Below are 21498 nucleotides of genomic sequence, written 5' to 3' on the forward strand. Positions count from 1 at the left end.
GGCTTGGTGGGCACCTGGTGTCCAGCCAAGGTCAGCTCACCACACTTTCTTATATTGTGGTGACCAAAACTGCACACAATATTCAAGGTGAGGACCCCATCAAGTGCTTAGCAACTTTGTCTTTCTTGGTAGTTGTTGATGCTGATTTTGTGCTTTTAAAATTTCCTCCCCTAAGCACACACACTTCGAAGTGCCCAGTTCTCCTGCCTTTACAAAAAAAATTTAGAAATAATTTTTATAGAAACATCAAAACCCCTGCCCAACATGTGCCTGTGTGTAATGCACGCACCTACACTCACACAGTGCATGTCACTGTTTCATCTGCTGAGGGCAGGAAGAGAGAGAAGAATATAAATATGAAGAAATAGAGAAGTGAGGAGGACATATAGTGTAGGTGTAGCTTACTCTGTGGCAGAAAGAATGGCAATGGCACTTCTTCCAGCTTCTGAATTGATAAAAGCCTGGAAGTAGACAAAAGGGACAAGATTGGAGGAGATGTTTATTTTTGGTTTTATTAACTCTGTCTTCATGACTGTTTGTGGTGTTTTGTTTGGGGGTTTGTTTGGGGGGTTTGTGGGGTTTTTTTCTTTCCCTTCACTACAAGAATGCTTATTTGTCATATCCCTAATCAAGACATGGCTTAGTAGCATTTCATCCAAATGCTGACATGAGCACAATATCTTAGTGTAATAGTCAGCTATATGAATTTGACAGCTCATTCTGCAGCTGGGGGGCGGGAGGAGGGGGGAAGAATCGCCGTAATAAATACAGCTTAAACTTTGCCTGACTCTTGGCTTTTTTTCTTTTTTTTTAGGTGAAACATGGAACCCACTGAAGTTGCACTACCAGTTGCGAAATGTCCGTGAAAGGTTAGCTAAAAATCTAGTGGAAAAAGGCGTACTGACAACAGAAAAACAGAACTTCCTTCTTTTTGACATGACTACACACCCTCTCACCAACAACAATATCAAACAGCGCCTCATCAAAAAGGTTCAAGAAGCGGTTCTTGACAAATGGGTGAATGACCCCCACCGCATGGACAAACGCTTGCTGGCACTTGTTTATTTAGCCCATGCTTCAGATGTTCTGGAGAATGCTTTTGCCCCTCTTCTGGATGAGCAGTATGATTTAGCCACAAAGAGAGTGCGGCAGCTTTTGGATTTAGACCCCGAGGTTGAATGCATGAAAGCCAACATGAATGAGGTTCTATGGGCTGTTGTAGCAGCTTTCACAAAATAACTGTGCTCAGACTGGTGTTCTCTCTTCTCTCATGTAAACCAGTTGTTTTTCTTCTATTGACTATTCATGTTTTATGTAATTTCTACCTTCTCACATGATGAATCAACTCTTGTATGATAGGAATTATGTGGTGTATTCCCTCCTTCTCTGTGTACCTGTATACAGGATTCTGCTGGTACAAGAGACTTTCCCAGTTGAAAACAACAGAAGAAGTTTTTACTGCCATATTGGCATTCTATTTCCTATTCAGTTTTGAGTTATACGAAATACTTTGTTCAATCTATTTTTCATCTTACTGTTATTGAAGTGGTTTAACACGGAAAGTACCTCAAGGAGGAAATGTGCATGCAGTTGGATCACTAGTCTCAGCTGACACAGATGTGTGCATGCATCAATACTTCTGCAGTACAACTTCTAACAGATTGAAGAAGGGCCTTTTAAAATCACCAAAGCTTCATGCTGAAGTGTCTGTCAGGGCATTTTATATACAGATGTTGTTTCAATTATATCTCACAAAATTACTTTAAAAGCAGAAATTCCATTAAGCAGCTTTTTCAATAGTTCCTGTAAAATGTCCCATAAATTTTACTTTTCATGCAAGTCTCTTGTGTACTTATGTTTACGTTAAAATGATAACTGAGTCATAAGTCTAGTGTTGAAAGGTCCAATTGTTTCATAAACCTGTTTTGGGATGGGATACATTCCATTATATTGTATATATAGTTCAAATTGTAAATTAATAACTGACCTATCTTACTATTTTGCAAGATCTACTTAGTTTTACACCTGGTCCCCCTTATTTGCCATCAGCCATTTGATAGAAAGAAAGGCCTCCTATAAAGAGTATGTATGTGAAAGCTGTTTGTTTCCAGTGTCTACGGAGTTTGCCATCCAGATATTCTAAGCCTATGCATTGCCTTTGATAATTACCATATAGAAAGAGACCACTTTCTATCATTATCTGTACTTTTTTTTCTTCGATTTTTCCCCCTCCTGTATGGAAGAGGCTTGTGACTAGTACAATTCTTTAATGCAGTTTTTAATTTTGGTTGTACACAAATTAATATTTGTTTCTTAAACCTCTCAATCTATTTTACACTTATAAAACAAAAAGTCAGTTCTAGCAGGTGTTGCATGTAAATGGTTTGCAAGTAATGACTGCAATTCAGATGATTAAAATTTCTGTAATGGGATGCTGTGCTATATTTTAATTTTTTGTATACAATTATGCTGATTAGCACACTATTGTAAAATATATACATATAAAACTTTGTCTTTTTAAAAATTTATTGCCTCTTTGCCACTGCTTGTTATCTCCCATTGATTTCACAGTGCAAATATTATGCATTGAACAAATTGAGCATCGATTTATATGCATTCTTTTTCCCCATAACAATGAAGATTTATAGAGGGGCTTACAGGTGTCTAGAAACTTTTTTTAGTTAATATTCAGAACAACAATGCTAGATGGTATATAACTTTAGAGTTAAAATTTAAGGGATCCCTTTATCTGTATACTAACTTTTTACCTACAGTAAATAAACTATGATCTTAAAAGTGCCTGAAACAGAGCAAGCATGTAATTTTTTTGTTGTTGTTGCTAATTAGAAAGGTTTTATTGCTTAACTGAAAGCTTTAGTTAATGTCCTTCTTCTTAGAAAGAGAGAGTTTGTATTAAGTAGATTGAACTGACCTAATCAGCAGTGTCACTCAGATCTGCAGGATTCATGGCTGAGACGGACAGAGTTAGCTTATAAGTGTGCAGCTGTGCCTGCCATAGGTGGACCTCTTCTATCTTAAGCAGAACTCTATGGCCTCATCTGTGACTGGACTTCCAATTTTGCACTTAATTTTAAATAATTTAAATGCTTAAGTAGTTGATTTTAAAATACAACTTAAATTCATCATACGTATATAACCTTTCTTTAATAAAGATTTTTAAAACGTGGTCCTTAACATTTAGTGGCATACTGTTCTTTCAGTTCTTGAATTATGTTTCTTTAGAAAAATTAAACTTAAAGTATATTGTAAGGTATTTCAAACTTTGGTTTACAAATAAAAAGATAAAGTGTTCCCCCATCTGTAAGATGCTGTGTTTAAAACCTTGAGGACCTTCGGCATAAACTTTGGACATTTTCTTTTAAACATTTTCAAAAAGTGATTGCTTTAAGTGGAGGAAAAATGAAAGTTGCTCTGTTGCTCATATTTGAAAACTAACAGAATACTTTCTTTACTTTATAGTATATGTTAACTCATTGCTTTCATTGTCTCTCTCTCTCCTATGGTCTGTTTTCTCATTTTCTGTTGCCGTTTGAGAGGAGAGAAAATTAATTAGGTGGAAAAATCAGAAAAATAGTAAAGTATTTGTGAGCAAGTTGAGTGCACAAAACTTTAAAAATGGCTTTGAAAATCTAAGCTACTTGAAACATGCTTCAGACTGAAAGTGTCTTTTGTAGTCCTTTTTCTGTCCTCTCATCTTCATTCTGTCAGTATTTTTCATGTTCCTGCTAGATTCATGTTACATTGTGAAAGATATTGGGATTTTGTCACCCTTATAGGCAACATGGTTTAAAATAAAGTCACTGTTCTTTAATGCCTTCCAGAGAGAGGGTTTTTGTTGTTTTGTTTTGGGGTTTTGTGGGGGAGGGGGGGTTCACATAGAAGATAAGTGCCTACAATATTTATCACTTTTATTTTGCTTAAAGATAGAACCTCTGTCTGTGATGGGGAGAGATTGTATTTGGTGTATCAAAGAACTTTAAGTCACAAAGGGTTTGTGAAGAGTGACAGTATCTTTTGCTAGACCACCTGGCATAAGCCTGGATGTTTAGGGGAAATATATGAGCTTTTGGAGTCTTGAGTCTGTTGCCTGTGTATTTTGGTGCTGAAAAAAATCTCCAGAGCAGTTAATTAGGGGTGAGATAAGAAAGGGTTTATTTGCCAAGATGTTATACGACGTGCCCCGGGCGTGCCTGAGAGGTTACATTTTATAACATTATCCATCCAATCCCAGATGTGTCCACCCTTTGGCCCTTCCTCTGGTCCGCCCTGGGTCCTCCCCCTGAGAATTGGGTCTGGGGACTTTTTGGGACCACCTACTTCATCATCTTCAGCTTCATCAGAGCACAAAGGGTACATAGTTACCTAATTTTTGACCGTATTCTGTGGTTTAGGCCCTGATATGCTGTTCTGTCAACTGTTTAGGCCTTTGCCTTGACAGAAGACTAAACACTCTGCTGTATTCAGAAGCAGGATTGATATGGAAAGCATAGAATGGGGTAAGAGGGTTAGGGAATGTGTAAACAAGGGAAAGGAACAAGGGACAAAGGGGTTTCTGCTTTTTAAAACCTACCTATAAAATTTACAAGTCTTACAAATATTAGAAAAATAAAAAACCACTAGGGGCTTAAGGCATCAAGTCCTATGTTGTGCTTTAAAAACCCCAGAACCTCATGAGTGCTACCAGACCTTATATCTAACAAAGAAGGTATGTTTGGTAGGTTAACAGGGACTGATTTAGCAAACATCCTTACCTTTGTTGTCATTTCAGGTTCTAATAAAATGATTAAACATGGGAGACTGCTTTGTTCTGATGAGATTCAGGTACCCTTCCTTCTGTTAGCTGCTACTGCAGCTTATAGAGACCTGGAGACCTGGTTTTCAGACATATTTGGCTGCTCTGGATCCTCAACTCTCAATGGTTGCTTAAAGCAAAGATCGCTGTCATAACCTGAACTGAACCTGTGCCTCAAGGAGGGGGACTCATTCTTTTAAAACAAAATTTAAAGTGAATGTCAAAAACATGATTCTGAAAGATAAATCCATAAGCAGCATATATATAATTTTACAGTCCTTGTGATTTACATCCACTTCTCCTGTGTTTCTAGAGATGATTTTACAGTGAAACTTGTGTGCCATACATGATGCTTTAGAGGCAAAAGTTGCATAAATTAGCTACAAAAGGATGGTGACTGAGTGCTCATGTGGTCATGCCCATTTCTCCTACAAAGTGAAGACATATTAATTATTATGTTCTCTGTGAACTGGACTGAATCTGTACCAAAACAAAATAAAGCACCCTTTCAAGCTAAAGAGCTGCAAATGGTTACAGTATATCACAGGTGTGAGAAATATCTCTAATTAAAATTTAGAAGATGGCTAAATAAAGGGAAACAAAGAACTTTATTAACAGCAAGCTGGGTGCACTGAACTCATGACCCGGTTTGAGCACACCAGACCAGGAGGGACAAGCCCTTTTTAAGGTCTCTTGATTTACATAACCACTCCCTCGCTCCTCCCATGCCAGCCCTCGCTCTTTTCTTCCTTAAAAGGTAATCTTTGCCTTTTGGTGCAGTTCATTGGCTGTCCCCATCCACCTATCAGGTTGTTTCCCTGCCCCCAGCCGCATCGCCCCTTAGCAGCAAGCCCAAATTGGTCTTACTGCCTTACATGCTTTCCGATTTGCCTCTCTACTAAAACAGTAAGTCAGCAGTAAGTAACAGTGAACAGAATAACATGCAACTCACCAGCTCTTGACCACAAAATGGCTCTTCAATCTCCCCAGACAAAATGACCTCCAGGTATCTCAACACAAGGTAACCATGGAAATCCCTGCTTGTAATAAAACTGCCTTATTTATTTCCCACAACAGGCATGCAATACTTGATGGAATTTGTTTTCAATTTCTAAGTAATTTCCAATTTTTCCTGAGGCTCTGGTCTTCACCAGTTTGGGAAACAGAACTTTAAGATCAATACCTCAGTTCTGCCTAAACTGGGCTTCAGGCACTTTGAATAGTCAAAGCTTGTTACGTCCTAGTTTCCCTTATTGTGTCCATCTATTTTTCTATATGGAATGGTGTCGTTATTAAAGTCGGAACGGCCAAAACGACACAGATATCAGATGTAGTCCAGGTGTAAGGTGATCAGGAAGCTGTTTATTGCTCTTGAGTGTTTCTTTTATACTCTTTGTACACTATCGTGCCACAACACAATCGGTCAAAAGTCTCAAGCATAAAACACTGTATATACTTTAATTGGTAATACAGAAGACACTGCACACACTCTTATTGGTGACACTGAAGACACTGTGCATGCTGTGACATGCTATTGGTGACACTATACACATTTTGATTGGTGACCTTTGGTCTAGGTTGCATTACGTTTGTTCCGTCCGGCATTACAGTAAATATTTCCTAAAAGTTGTTTAAATTCCTCATCACTAATTGCCAGGCTGCTGACAGGTTCTCTGTCAACCCCGACAGAATGGGGTTTCCAGACTGTTATAGTTTTATACCTTTCTATTTTTCCTAGTGAATTTTTCCATATCAACAGTCTCTTGCTAGGGCGAGGTAAACTCAGACTTCATTGTTTGTCTAGCTTGGGCCTTAATGATTTCCCTATTGAAATGCTAAATAACCTCGCCAGCTAAATTGCATAAGGGAAACTCCATCCCCCCTGTAGCCACAGTTGAAGGGGAAGGGAGACCTTAGTTGTTTTTTTCTCTGCAGACTTCCAGCACTGCCTGGGAGCTCTTCGGAGCTGCCAAGGACCAAAGGAGCTCCTGTTCGTCCCCCCTTGAGAGAGTCACTGAGGGGGTCTCACACCACCTCTGTTGTCAAAGAGGCTGCCAGTGCCTTGTGGGTTTCTCTTTGGGTCTCCCAGCTCTTCGCTGGATGGACCAGCACCTCTGTCCCTTGCCAGCTGCCACCAGTCGAGGGGAGCTTCCAACCACCCCCACTCTGGGATACAGCAAGATAATCCTTGTGGGGGGGCTCGCCTTGGCGTCTCAGACCAGCTGCTGCAGCTGAGATCCGCCATTTGCCACGTGGGGCTCATCTGGAGGTCAGCAACCGCTGCCTTGGTGTCCCCCCTCCACCTGCACTTCCCGGAGGTCCAACACCACCACCTGCCCACCATCAGTGAGTAACTGCAACCTTCACTCCTCCGGAGGCCAAACAGCACCACCTGGTGATGGTGAGTGAGTCACTGCAGCCCCTGCCTTCTGAGACATGCCAGTGGCTCCTGCTGTTTGTGATTATAACTGCACCGAAAGGCAAAAAGTACTCAATTGTTTTCAGTGGAAGTTTGGTTATGGAATTGTTGCTTGTTCTGTTGTGTTACATATATATATATTTTTAGTAAAGAGCTGTTATTTTCTTTTCCACACCTTTTTGACTGAAGCCTCTTAATTTCGAAGTTATAATTACTCAGAGGGAGGAGTTTGGTTTTTCTCCTATCCCGCCCTCCTTAGCAAACACTTTTGTCTCATTAAACTGAGACACAGATTCAGACAAGTACAAATTTCTTTTAAAAGTAACTCATTTATTCTGTGGTAATGCTTAATGTATACAATAGTTTAATTACTTAACATCTCATTTCCTGTCAAGTCCTTTGTAAGTGTCAAATATATAATGTGATTCCAGGGGTGTGTAAGAGGTAGCCTCCTTGGGTAGGAGGGGAGGATCTTTGGATGGGGTAGAAGCATGGTCAGAGCTACTGCCCTTGGAGTTTACTCCCATTGGATCTTGCTTTTTCCTGCCTACAAAGCAGCAGCATGAAGCCTGTGAAAAGCTGCTGGTAAGAAATACCTTCTGACTCAGGTGGAAAAAGAGCTTCTGTAGTAATAGTGTGAAGAAAAGAATAGGGAAAGAAATGCTGATGAGTAGTAGCCTTTGTTGGTTTTTTTCCCTTATAACACATGGTTTGTTAAAGTGAACAAAACCTTGAAACTTCTCTTTACTCAAAAACAAGCAGTTCTCCATGCAGCAAGGAGGACTTACATCTGAGGATCCTGATTTTGCCAGTTCTCTAATGTACTAGATCTTGTTCCTGAGTCAGTGCTCTAAGGACTTTCTATCTCTTACTCAAGCTTTTCCTGCAATGAGAGCATATATACAAGAACAATTTTCCCTTTGGGGCTCTCTGCTTGTTAAAAAAAAATGAGCTGAGTTTACAACTCCAAAAAGCATCTTCTCTATTTGGCCATTTATTTTTATGGAATTTGTTGTTAGACACCAGATCAGTTATTATTGTGTCAGAACCACCTTGTGGGGGTATGTGTGTGTTGGGGGGGAGGGGGAAGGGCTAGGCCAGGCCTGCAGACAAATGATCTGCAGGCCCATGGCAGGAAGGCACATGTAAGGCCTGTAGCCAACATGGCCGCACCCATGCAGAGCACATGGCAGGGAAAGCCATGTGGCTGGGCTGTCAGTAAGGTCCTCCTGGTTGCCTGCCCACACCATTCCCCCTGGAGCCTCTGATTGGCTGTGGAATGCCTCACTTGAGCTAGGGGGACAGTGAATGGCAGTGAACCAAATGTCCCACCTAGAGGGAGTGGCCACAATAGCCAGAGTCTCTAAACAGACATGCACATGGTCTCCATCTGCCCTTGGTCTCTGCCCTTTTGACCTGTCAACATGTGACCTCCAGAGTGGTAAATATGTTTCTCTCCTCTCTTTCTCTCTTTATTCTTTCTTCTCCTAATCTCTCTTCCTTTACTCTTTTGGACAACTTAAACATCTATTGTCTGTATTTCATTTAAGTTGTATGGAGTTTGTGTTTGCTGGGTGTAACAAAGGTTCCCCTGCTATAGTAATGCTTGCTAGTCTCAGTAATCTGTTGTAATGCTTTTGGGAAGTTGCATGTTATTTCTGTAAAACCTTTTTTGCCAAAACACCTATTTTCTCACCAAATTAAAAGAAATCTCTTGGAGAAAAATGTGTGTTTTTTCTCCAGACATGAACTCAAGGTATCAAAGACTTTGCAAGGGTTCATGTGGGTGAAATCTCTTGAAGTCTAAAATTAAAGTGTACACCTGGTAAGAGCTTGGAGCTTCTGGACTGGGGCGTAACAGTTGTAGACACTTAAATTGTTTGAAAGGTTGAAGCAGACTGAAGAAGAGAGACCCATCACATCAGGAGATGCTGGAGCTGAGTAAGGACACCTAATCTGCTCCCCATATAACAACTAAGAAAAGGCAAACATGATAGCAGTAGGAGACTCTCCTGAGAGGTAGGGGGGGCACCCATTTGCCACCCCTCTAGAGGAGTGTGTTGCTTACCAGGGGCTCATATCAGGGATACCATGATAACTCCCAGTATCAATAGAGGCTGGGGGATGACCAGATTGAGAGTAGCCCTGCTGAGAAGGACTTGGGGGTGCTGGTGGATGAGAGGCTGGACATGAACCAGCAATGTGCGCTTGCATCCTAGAAAGTCAACCATATTCTGGACTGCATGAAAAGAAGCTCAAGAGAAATGATTCTGCCCCTCTACTCCATTCTGGTGAGACCACACCTGGAGTGCTGCATCCACCTCTGGGGCCCCCAGCACAGGAAGGACATAGACCTGTTGGAGTGAGTCCAGAGGAGGGCCACGAAGATTATTACAGGGATGGAGCACCTCACTTATGAGGAAAGGCTGAGAGAATTGGGATTGTTCAGCCCGGAAAAGAGAAGGCTCTGCGGAGACCTTATTGCGGCCTTTCAGTACCCAAAGGGAGCCTATAAGAAATCTCGAGAGGGACTTCTTACAAGGCCATGTGTGCTAGTTTAAAAGTAAACCGGCGGGAGAAATGAACCCAATTCTAGAGAGATTATAAGTCAGAGTTACAATTTACTAAAAATAAATTACAATAGATGCAATGATACAGAGAAAAACTGGTTTTAATCCACAAAAACAGAAGTATAACCCAGCCCTCTGGGACAAGAACAGAAGTGTTCATTGGCCCCTGTGCTGAGCACCACGTGGCCCCCTGGGTGCAAAATAAAAGGAAAGGAAAACCTGTTGGTCCAGATGATGGTGGCAGTTCTGTTGAGGTAATGATCACAGTCTTGTGGAGAGTGGCAGTCACAGTCCTGTTGGAGTTCTGGTCCTCCTCTCAATCTGATGAGTGGTACCAGGTCCCAAAACCCAAAGTTTATATATGCTCAAGTTCAGGTGGGAATGCCCAGTACCTCCCCCAGGATGGGGAGTTTCACAATGGGTGATTTAACTCTGTAAGTCATGGGATATTTTTGGAATCTTTGATGGTCTAGGTCCTTGCAACTGCCTATTATACCAGTCCAAGGTGGCCCATTAGCAGAGATGACCCCCTCAGGCTGGGTGTGAAAGTGTTAATGCCTTTCCGAAGGGGACTTATCACAGCTGAGTCATTGGTGTGAAGACAAATGAACACTCCCCTACCTCTCAGGGTTTCTTTAACACCCAGCTTGTAGCCCGAGGTGTCAGGTGTGCCCTGGGCAGCTGCTGCAAACAATGAATTTATTAACAGTCCATCAGAAATGACATAGAGGGTGTGGAATACACAGTTTTGATTATACCCACATAGTGATAAACTGGTCCCAACCCCTGTAATTAGGACACTGTGTAGTGACAGGACAAGGGGGAATGGCTTTAAACTGAAAGAGAGTTGGTTTAGATTAGACATTAGGGAGAAATTCTTTCATGGGAAGGTGGTGAAGCACTAGAACAGATTGCCCAGAGAAGTTGTGGATGCCCCATCCCTGGAAGTATTTAAGGCCAGATTGGATATGGCTTTGAGCATTTTAAGTCACAAATCCAGTATATAGGGGTGATTTGGGGGAGGGGAACCCAGCTAACTCAACCCCTCTTGTCGCTGATGACTCGCAGCTGCATGCTGAAAGAAATGTGACCTGGGCGCAGCCATCTTGAGTGCGAAACGGACCGAAACTGGAGCCGTCTCTTCTGGCCCCACAGCCATCTTGTCCCAGCCGCGTGCGCAGGGGGGGACGTGCTTTCCCACCATGGCAACCATCTTCTGCCATGCCGCCACCGGGAGCCGAGTATATCGGAACCGCAGATAGTGAGGCATCAGAGGATGCTGAGGAGGAACCAGAGGTGGTTCCTCCAGGCGAGGGCGAAAGTGCAGGCGCGGGGGTGTCAGTTAACCTGTGGGAAAGATGCCATGAGGAAGCAATGCGGACGGGAGACTCGCAGGTTATTAAAACATGCCCAGTTATATACCAGCCGTGCCAAAACCCTCAGTTCCAAAGCTTGCCCTATGAGGTAACAGAGGAACTGAGGCAAATTGTTAAAGAAAGTGACGTTTCCTCGTCTCACACGTTTTCATACCTGGAGACACTGAGTACCACTTATGTATTCACACCACATGATTGGAAGATGCTGTTGAAAATGGTTTTAACTACCACTCAGTACAGTGTCTGGTTAACAGACTATCGGGAGAATTGCTCAGCATATGCAAATGACCCAGGCGGTTCACAAACAGGCATGACTTGCAATCATTTGGCAGGAGAGGGGGATTATGTGGCAGCTGATTCACAGGCAGGCTACCCCTGGGAGATATATGAGGTGATTGCAAAATTGGCTTTGAGGGTGATAAGAAAGCTCCCTAGCACAGACAGGGACAGCAACCTGTCCTTCACAAAGGGGCTTCAGGGATCGACTGAATCCTTCTCCCAGTTCCTCGGTCGGCTGCAGGCAGCTTTAAACAGGCAAATAGAACATGAAGAGGCTAGAGAGATGCTTTCTAGGCAGCTTGCTTATGAGAATTCGAACCCGGACTGCAAGCGAGCTCTGCAGGCTATCCCTAAAAGGGAAAGCTGCACCATTGCCAAGATGGTCTGAGCGTGCCAGGGTGTCGGATCGGTTGAACATCACACAGCCTCTCTAGCAACAGCTTTAAGTGCCCAGCTGACGTTGCAGGATGGGGCAAGAGGGAGAGGCAGCTGCTACTGATGTGGTCCTGCTGATCATTTTTATAAGGACTGCCCCAAGAAACCCCCCTTGGCAATGTGCCAAAAATGTCACTGTGGGAAGTGGGGGTCTAAAAACCCTTCCAATCAGGGAACTGCAGACGGGGCGTGAGGCCGCGCGCCCCGGTTCAACAAATAAATACGGCCCAAGAAAACAGGTTAGCAATCTGCTCACCACCACCTCAGGCAGCGCTGGGCTGGACCTGGCCTCCAGAGAGCCAGTAACTATAACATCTACCACCGTAGTGTTGATCCCTACAGGGATTTAGGGACCTTTAAGCCCAGGAGTCCATGCCCTTCTAATCGGATGATCGTCAACCACCAGGATTGGTTTGTTTGTCTTACCCAGAATGATTGACTCTCACAGCGAGATACAAGTCATGGCATGGATTCCAGTGCCTCCCTGTTACATACCTGAGGGACAACGGCTTGCTTAGCTGTCGTGGTCAGGACGGAGTACGACACATAATATTCAGTAAGAAAGTTTATTGGAAAGAATAGGAAGCAGCAGCAGCCACGAGCTGCTGTTTACAACCTCTTAAATAAAGCTCTTTAGGCACACGTATATTACACAGATAGGTCAATTTAAATACACAAACGACAATTCTCACAGCCAATAGGTAGATTTTAGCTGGACTTTCTTAGTTCTACTTTCTCACAACATTTCTGCGCATCTGTCCTTATTTTCCTTTGATGTTTATATTTTTCTCAGTCAGTCTGTTCAAAATAAGTCTCTATTCTCATGGAAACAGTGTCCTTGTTCTCACGAGACAGTGTTCTTGTTCTCCTGATGTTTTTCTCCTCTTCCCAGGGTGCATGTTGCCAGGACCAAGGCCTCCATTCCCAGTCAGCTTTTTGTTCTATATTAAGGGTCTTGGTCAAACCGAGATTCCCCACACTCAGCTAATCCCCTTTTACAGCATGTCACCGACTGGGGAGGGGAAAAGGACTCGGGGGCTTTCGTGAGCACAGGCGAGCCTCAAATATTCTGGGCTAAAACCATTTCTGCGGCACAACAAATGATGACCTGTCGGATAGGCGGACACAGATTCAAAGGCCTGGTGGACACAGGAGCAGACACTACAATTGTTAAGGACACTGAGTGGCCAGCTGACTGACCCACTGTTTATCCTGCTTCGACTATCCAGGGGGTTGGAGGCACACAAAAGCCTAGGCAGAGTGCACAACTACGCACAGTGTTGGGGCCAGAGGGCCAGGTTGCCAAGGTAGCTCCTTTTGTTGCTCCTATTCCATGCACTTTGTGGGGAAGAGATGTGCTGGGACAATTCGGCACTGTCACGCAAATTGCAACTGGAGATGCTCAAAATTTTCAGTAAGGGCCATTGACCAGCCGTTCCAAGGACAAATTAAGCTGACATGGAAAACTCATGATTAATATGAGTGAATCAATGGCCCATTAAAAAGGAACGACTTGTTCACTTAAGAGATTTAGTCCAAGAGCAACTCGATGCAGGACATACAGTGCCAACCTCCAGTCCATGGAACACTCCGGTGTTCTGCATACCCAAGAAAAGTGGCAAGTGGAGGATGCTGCATGACCTAAGAACAGTTAACTCAGTAATAGAACCTATGGGGGCATTACAACCAGGGCTTCTCTCACCTGCTATGCTCCCAGCAGGATGGCCTTTAGTGGTAATTGATTTAAAAGACTGTTTCTTCACCATTTTTCTACACCCCGACGATGCGCCACGATTCACTTTCTCCATCCCTGCTCTAAACCACGTGCAGCCCATGCAGAGGTACCACTGGGTTGTTTTGCCTCAGGGGATGAGAAACAGCCTGACGATTTGTCAGACTGTTGTGGCAAAGGCTATTCACTCTATCAGAAAGCTTCACCCCTCAGCAATCATTTACCACTACATGGACGACATCTTGGTTGCCACGGCCAAAGAAACTGAGTTACAAACTGTTATAACTGCTCTGATTAATGCTGTCCAAGAAGCAGGGTTGCAGGTCGCTCCAGAGAAGATCCAACGATCTCAGCCCTGGACCTACCTTGGATGGAGGATCACGCAGCAGGAGATCTCGCCCCAGCCACTGACAATTAAGGTAAAGGACACTTTAACCTTAAACGATTTGCAGAAACTTTTAGGAGCCATCAACTGGTTAAGGCCTATCTTAGGCTTGACCACAGAGGAGCTGCACCCCCTATTTGAGCTGCTGAAAGGCGATCCAGACTTGACATCTAGTCGATCTCTGACCACAGAGGCAAAGCAGGCATTAAAGACGTTCTCAGACAATCGAGAGCAGACAAGGCAGAAGGAGAAATCCTGAACTTCAAATCTACCTTGCCCTTGTTCCGAGCAGGTTCCAGCCAACTGCAGTTTTGTTTCAGTGGGACCAGGCTGAATTGGATCCACTGAGAGTCCTGGAGTGGCTGTTTCTGCCCCACTCACCACCTAAAACTGTGCGGAGAACTAACGAAATGTTTGTCAAGCTTGTCATTAAAGGCAGAGGACGTCTTCAGTAGCTGGACGGACAGGATCCTGCGACCATCTACATCCCAGCGACGAAGGACAACCTCAACTGGCTGCTGGCCAAAGACGCTGGATTCCAGGCTGCCTTGGCAGGCTATGACGGTGACATTTCCACTCACTATCCTAAACACAGACTTTGGGCAGAAATGGGTAACCTACCCTTAAAAGCTGCACGCAGATGCCAACACCAACCAGTAAAAGGCCTCACGGTTTTTACTGATGCATCAGGACAGTCCAAAAAGGCTGCAGTGACTTGGGTAAACCCTGCCACAGGACAGTGGGAACAGGAGGTACAGACCATAAACTATGGTTCTGTACAGGTCCTAGAACTCGCAGCTATTCACACTGCCTTTGAACTGTTTTCAGATCAACCCATTAACATTGTTACTGACTCGTTATGCAGCTGGTTTGGTTTCACCTCTCGAGGCTTCCTTCCTTCGAGATGTTGCAAATCCACACTTACTCATTGAGATACATACTGTATGGGTTCTTGTTAATCACAGAAGGTTTGATTTCTACATAATGCATGTTAGGTCACACACAGAAATGCCGAGGCCTGTAGCAGAAGGGAACCAAAGGGCTGATGCAGCAGCCATATTCACTACAGTGCCTAGGACACTTGAGCAGGCTAAATTGTCTCATTCCTTTTTCCACCAGAATGTACATTCTTTGAAGAGACAATTTCAAATCACCCTCAATCAGGCTTGAGACATAGTCATGTCATGTCCAAACTGCCAGCAAATTACTCCAGTGCCATCCCAGGAAGGAGTTAACCCCAGAGGACTGATAGCTAATGAGGTATGGCAGACAGATATCACGCACATACCAGAGTTTGGTCAGCTGAAATATGTTCATGTTACAGTCGACACACACTCCAAATATATAACTGCCACCGCACACACTGGGGAAAAAGTAAGGGATGTCATAAGGCACTGCCTTAACTGCTTTGCAACTCTAGGGACCCCAAAAAAAGATCAAAACTGACAATGACCGGGCACACATTTCAGCAAAAGTCAAAACTTTCCTAACAGACTGGGGAATCTCTCATTCCACAGACATACCACATTCACCCATGGGGCAGGCCATGGTAGACAGAGCACACCGTACCCTAAAAGACATGCTAAAAAAACAAAGAAAGGGGGAGTCCATCTGTAGCCCACAGGAACGTCTGTGGAAGGCAACATATGTCATAAATTTTTTAAATTGTGACAGTGCAGAGAAAAGCAGGTATGAGAGACAACACAGACCTGAGGCATTCTCCTCTCCCAAACCACCAGTCATGATAAAAGACAATCTCAGGGCAATGGATGGGACCAGTGAATCTCGTGACATGGGGAAGGGGGTATGCGTGTATATCTACAGGTAAAGAACTAAAATGGATTCCCTCCAGGTGTGTCAGACCCTACATAGGTACACCCTCACAGCAGCAGCAAGAACCAGAATAATAATTGAAGAAACTGCAGACAGAGACGCACAACTGATGTTTACCACTTGATGTTTACTACTGAAAATGACCAATGTGGCAAAATACAGTCTTGCTAAAAGCCATGTGTGCATGTGAAGAAAGAGAGTGACGGCCGCCAGTATGAATGTGTATGAGTGAATGAAAGAGAATTGTGTGAGTGTACAAGCACTATAAACACTAAGCCTTAAAAAGGTAACATTACCTCAGCCACACAGTCACACTAGAAGAATTCAGTTCATGACATTTACCCTGTTGTTGAAATAAAGTTGAATTTCCCCTGTTCTACACAAACCCTTAGACAAATAAAGGTTCCCAGTTACATAAGTACCACTCAGTTTTATAAAAACCCTCAGAAAATTAAAGTTGATGCTTCTACCAATTACACGTAAACCCTTAGAAAAGTAAAATCAATGTTCTACCCAGTTATGCCAAAACCCTCAGATCAATAAAGTTGTTGTTTATCCCAGTTACGTTATATCCCTTAGGAAAATAAAGTTTCAAGTTTATATTAAGCAGGTTCAAAAGGTTAGAGAAAAATTCTAATAAATAAGTAGATTTATTGAAGAACCAAGGTAAGCAGTGAACTGGGTCACTGTGATACTATGGTAATTGTTAAAGGTTTTACAAGGTTTAAAAATGTACTGTTTTATTATTTGCACTGTTCTATGATTCGTCTTAATAATAAAGTTGGGGGAGATGTGGGGAACATGTTTTAGGGATGCTGGACGATGCATCCTGGGAGATGTAGTCCCCAAAATATACCCTAATACACATGGACAGTGGCAAGTCCCATGGTGGTTGGCTAAGCAAATCACATGTTGTTTGAAGGCATATAAAAGGTGATGTTCGCTTCCAATAAACAGATTTGGTTGTTGGAAATCCAAGCAACCGGGTTGTGGGGTTTATTTATTATATTAATAAAGCCACAACCCTACACCACATCATGCAAGTGAACAGTTGTACTTGAAACAAGGGAGTGCATGTGACCTTCTGTAAACTGGAATATGTACAAATAAACCAGACCTGAAATAAAATGTGATGATGAACACATTTGGAATAACAACTGAGGTCTGTTTGTTGGTTACATTGCAAACAGGAAATGGAACTAAATTCACTACATTAATAAATTACTTGCTGCAAATATGTTGCCTGATGTTAGGCACTAGCTATTGAGAGTTTCCTTCTGAGATTCAGCTGAAGATTTACATGCTTTTTAATATACCCAAATCTGAGACATGCAGCCAAAGACATGGAGAATCCTTTCTGTATGAGCAGCACTGACATGCAGGGGAATTTGTATTCAACATTTATAGACATTTAAACTAACTTATTACATTTTTCTTTAAGAAGCAGCAAAGTCCTGTTTTGATTATACTAAAGAATCCTCTCTTTTTTTTGTTTTTAATTTTTTTCTTCTGTAGAGAATGGACAGGACCTGCTGCCAAGATCACATGCGTGACAGTCAGCACAAGGGTTAAGGATTTGTGAACTATGAACAATAGAAATGTCTTGGCTACAATAAAGCTTTCAACACCATCCTTACAGCACTCTTGGAAGGAAGCTGTGGAAGTATGGACTGGAAGACTGGACTGTTAGGTGGGGTGAAAACTGACTGGACCACTGGGCTCAAGTAGTAGAATGGGGCTAATATTGTTCAGTACCGTTATCAACCACCTGCATGAAAAGACAAGGTGCATCCTCATTGTGAATGATAATAAGTCAGGGGAGAGTGGTTGACATGCAAAAAGAAAGAGATTCAGAGGGACAACAGACATCTGAGGGAGTTCAGCAAGGAGAAGTGCAGAGTGCTGTGCCAATGGTGGATTAAAAACAATGTACTGGTGCAGGCTGGGAGCCAAGTGAGAGTGGAAAGGCCATGGACCATGTTGAATATGAGCCACCAGACACTCTACATCAGCAATACCATGTCCATATTTGGGTCCCCTGGTTCAAAAAGGATGTTGAGAAAATAGGGTCCAGCAAAGGGCTATCAGGATGGTCATGAGCCTGGACGACATGGCCTACAAGCAGACATAGAAGGAGGCAAGTTTGTTTAATCAGAGGAAGAGGAGGCCTAGGGGTCCACAACTACTTGGAGTGAGTTACAAAAAAAAAAACCAGGGACCAACTGGTCTCAGTAGTAGCAGATAATATACCAGTGGGTGATAGCATCAAACTACACCTTTGGAGTTTTAGATTGGAAAATGTCTTCACTAGCATGGTGGTGCAGCCCTGGAACAGACTAACCAGAGGTGTTGTGGTATCTCCATCCTTGGAGGTCTCACACACTTATCTAGACAAAGCCACAGCTGACTGGATTCAGTGTTGGCAAAAACCCCACTCCAAGTAAAAGGTTGAGCTGGATGGCCTCCAAAGATCATTCTCAGCCAACATTTCTGTAATCCTGTGATGATCTTCATAACTTTGACCACTAAGTTGGATACTTCCACAGTGTAGGTATAGAAAACCTTTGGAAGAAATTCCAAGGAGGGAAAAGCTTAATGTCCACTCAAGGAAACTTTTACTACCAGGGTGCCTGGTGCCTGGGGTTACCTGCATGCATTCACCCTCAAGAAACAGGTTTCCCATCCAACACGCTGGCCAAATAGCAGAGGGAGAGATTGGGGAATAGAGTACTATGGTAGTCTGGTTTTTTTTATTTGAACAGAAAAAAAAAAAGCAGTACTCACAATATTATTCTGCTTTGTCCAGAATGCCCTAGAATTTTACATGTGCTAGTGTCATGGTTTGAGATCCCCAAAATCTAATTCCCTAGTCCTAGCCCCCGTCACATCTCAATTCAGTGTGAGATGGGTTTTTTCCAGACAAAACACACAAGACTCCAAATGGGGGAAAGGGAATATATTACAATCACTGTACAAATAAATAAATATTATAATACATTATACACACAATCTCAACTATCTCTACCATGACAGATCAGTATTTACAATGGATCAGATCTCTTCTCCCCTCCAAATAAAAGTCCAGGAGGGAAGAAGGACAGATCCCTTCTAGTCTCTGAGCAGTTGTATCTTCTAAGGCAGCAGGTTCTCCTTATCTCATGCATGCAGCAGCTGATAGCTGGATTATTGTAGCTGGATTTTCTTCTCAATACACACAAGGGGGTCTCCTTTCACCCCTCTTGGCTCTCCTTCGACTCCAAGCGAAGGCCTTACCTGTGGACTGCCAGCAGGGACAAAACTCGCTTCACGACAGGCATATCACAAAGTGCAGGGGCATCTTCGTGAAAGTCCCTTCCTCAGGGGTTCACCCCTGAGTCAGAACATCTTGGGCAGCTTTCAGTTGAAAGCCTTTGCCTCAAGAGTTCTACCAGAGCTCCTGTGCTCTGTTTCAGGCTGCCACCTTGGCAGCAGTGGCGAGGGGGGGGGAAGGCCAAGGTCACCCCTCTCTGCATTCCTCTCCGTCCCGGTCCAGCTTTCCAGGATGCTCTGAGCTTCTCAGCTCCTCTCTGCAGTGCATGTCGCACTTCACCCCTCCCTTCTAGGACATGAGGGGTCTCCAAGGAGTTTGGGGGGTCTGGTTCAGTTCTTACCCCCAAAACTCTGTTTCTCTGCTGCTCTCTCTCTCTCTCTCTCCCTCTCTCTCTCTCTCTCCTTGCAGGAGTTCTTTCTCTGGTGCTGCATGCCTTTGTTGCTGCTTGGTCTTATCTCTCCTGGCTCTCTGCCACCTTCTCCGGCCAGTGTTGCTTCTGCCGCCACCGCTGCTGCTGCTGCTCACTCACAGTGGAGAAAACTTTCTTAGCTCTCAACTGCAGGCACCTAGCCCAGCTTTATGCTGTTCCAGGTCCCTGCAGGCCCCTGCTGGGGGCTGGGGGGCCAAAGCCCCCTCAGGGGGCTTCTGTCCTCTGCTCCTCATGGCCTCAGAACATGGCTACCATTTCTACAACCAAACTACAACTAACCTTCTCTTCCGTTTGCTTGTGGTATGTTTACATTTCACAGAAGCGCCCATTGGACAAAACTTCAAAACTTCCAGGGGTCACCATCCCCTGGGGTTTACCACTTTTCTTAGTTTCAGGGGGAAAACCTGGTTCAAACCACTACAGCTAGAAATATTGTTATTTCATGGAACTGGATTTAGATGCAGACTTTGAATGTCTACTTTGACTGATGGACTGGAGATATTGCCAGCCAAACTACCAGCATCAAGATTTCTTTTGCAAGGCAATGTCAACACCAGGCAGAAAATGCACCAAGGTGGTCTCATCCAGGCAGCAAACCCCAAGCAAGGCACCAGACCTGACTGTAACATGGCATGGGGAGGGGGAAAGTCTCTGCATCTCCAGCCACTACTGTAAGATTAGCTTGGGCTGAGAGGTTTTTTTGAGCTTCTGCAAAGTCATGCAAGTCCAAAGGTGTTATTTATAAAGTTCTTTTGCTACTTCAAGTATTTGTCTCCCACATTAGAAAGACCTTTATTGTGGATACTTTACTTAAACAAAAGGATCATTTTGAAAAAAATCATGATTTTCTGGGATATTTTCAGCAAATGCATTCACCTGTCACTTTCTTCAAGGACAGTATTGCATATCTGCACTGGTGAAATACTTGCCTTTCCTAATTAATATCCATCCATACTTGTGAATTAATCTCAAGGAATTTAGTGGTGCAGCGTGAATTTGTTTTCCCTATTGAGGTCTCTCCTAATCAGTATGTATAGTAAGAGACTTTCTCATTTACACCATGTTTTTTAACATAGGTTCTTGGCATCTCTTATTTTTCAATTTGTGCTGGTTTTAACAGCAGCAGGGAACTAAATTCCAAATAAGCCACTCCCATTCCCCGACCCCTTACGGTAAGGGAGGGACAATAAAGGAGAGATTATGGGTTGAAATAACAATTTACTAAAAGCACAAAGCAATGGAATAAGACACACACGATAACAACAGCAGTATTAACAGCAAAAGAGAAGGTGTTTTACCCACAAAAGGGGATTCACCATTGGGAACAAAAAAAGCAAGTTGGCAGATGCTTCCCCATAGATTGTGCCCTCATGGTCTCCAGACAAAGGCAATAGGGCGACTGTTCCTGTACCAGCACCAGGTGGTATTCAGGAAAAAAAGGCAATAGGGCGACTGTTCCTGTACCCGCACCAGGTGGTATTCAGGAAACAAAGGCAATATGGCAATGAGAGCTCCCCCGGCTAACATGTGTTTCCTCCCCCCCAGCCCAAAACCAATGAAAAGCAGGCACAAAAAATACCCCTAAGCTGGTTCATCCAAATAGGGGCCCTGCAGCTTCTCCACTGAACTCAGTTCTCTGCAGTTGCTTTGCCTTGGTTTAAGAAAAATGCTGGGGCAGAGACTCCAACAAATGAGCCCCCTCCACTTTGCACCAATGCAGAGAGACAAAATGAGAGGAGATATAAGTGGAAAAAATAACAGTTTACTGACAAGAAATATAGCAGCAACAACGACAATACAAACAGAATGGAGAATGATTTAAACCAATAATAGGCAGAAATCGCCTCTAGTCTCCCCTCCTCCCCAAAATTCCAGGACAAAAGCAAAACCTAGGAAAAACTGTTTGTCCACAAAAA

General features: G+C 43.4%; 1 protein-coding gene across 1 annotated transcript in view; it reads left to right on the top strand.

Annotated features, from left to right (window-relative positions):
* LOC135405141 (Golgi phosphoprotein 3-like) overlaps positions 1 to 3827 on the top strand; it is an 83340-nt gene extending 79513 nt beyond the window's left edge. The window contains exon 4 of the mRNA XM_064639852.1: positions 815 to 3827. Within this exon, the coding sequence (XP_064495922.1) occupies positions 815 to 1239 (425 nt within the window). The 3' untranslated portion in view covers positions 1240 to 3827. The remainder of the gene's footprint in view (positions 1 to 814) is intronic.
* The last annotated feature ends 17671 nt before the right edge of the window (positions 3828 to 21498 follow it).

Source organism: Pseudopipra pipra, chromosome W, assembly GCF_036250125.1.
Source record: "Pseudopipra pipra isolate bDixPip1 chromosome W, bDixPip1.hap1, whole genome shotgun sequence".
Taxonomy (NCBI): Eukaryota; Metazoa; Chordata; class Aves; order Passeriformes; family Pipridae; genus Pseudopipra; species Pseudopipra pipra.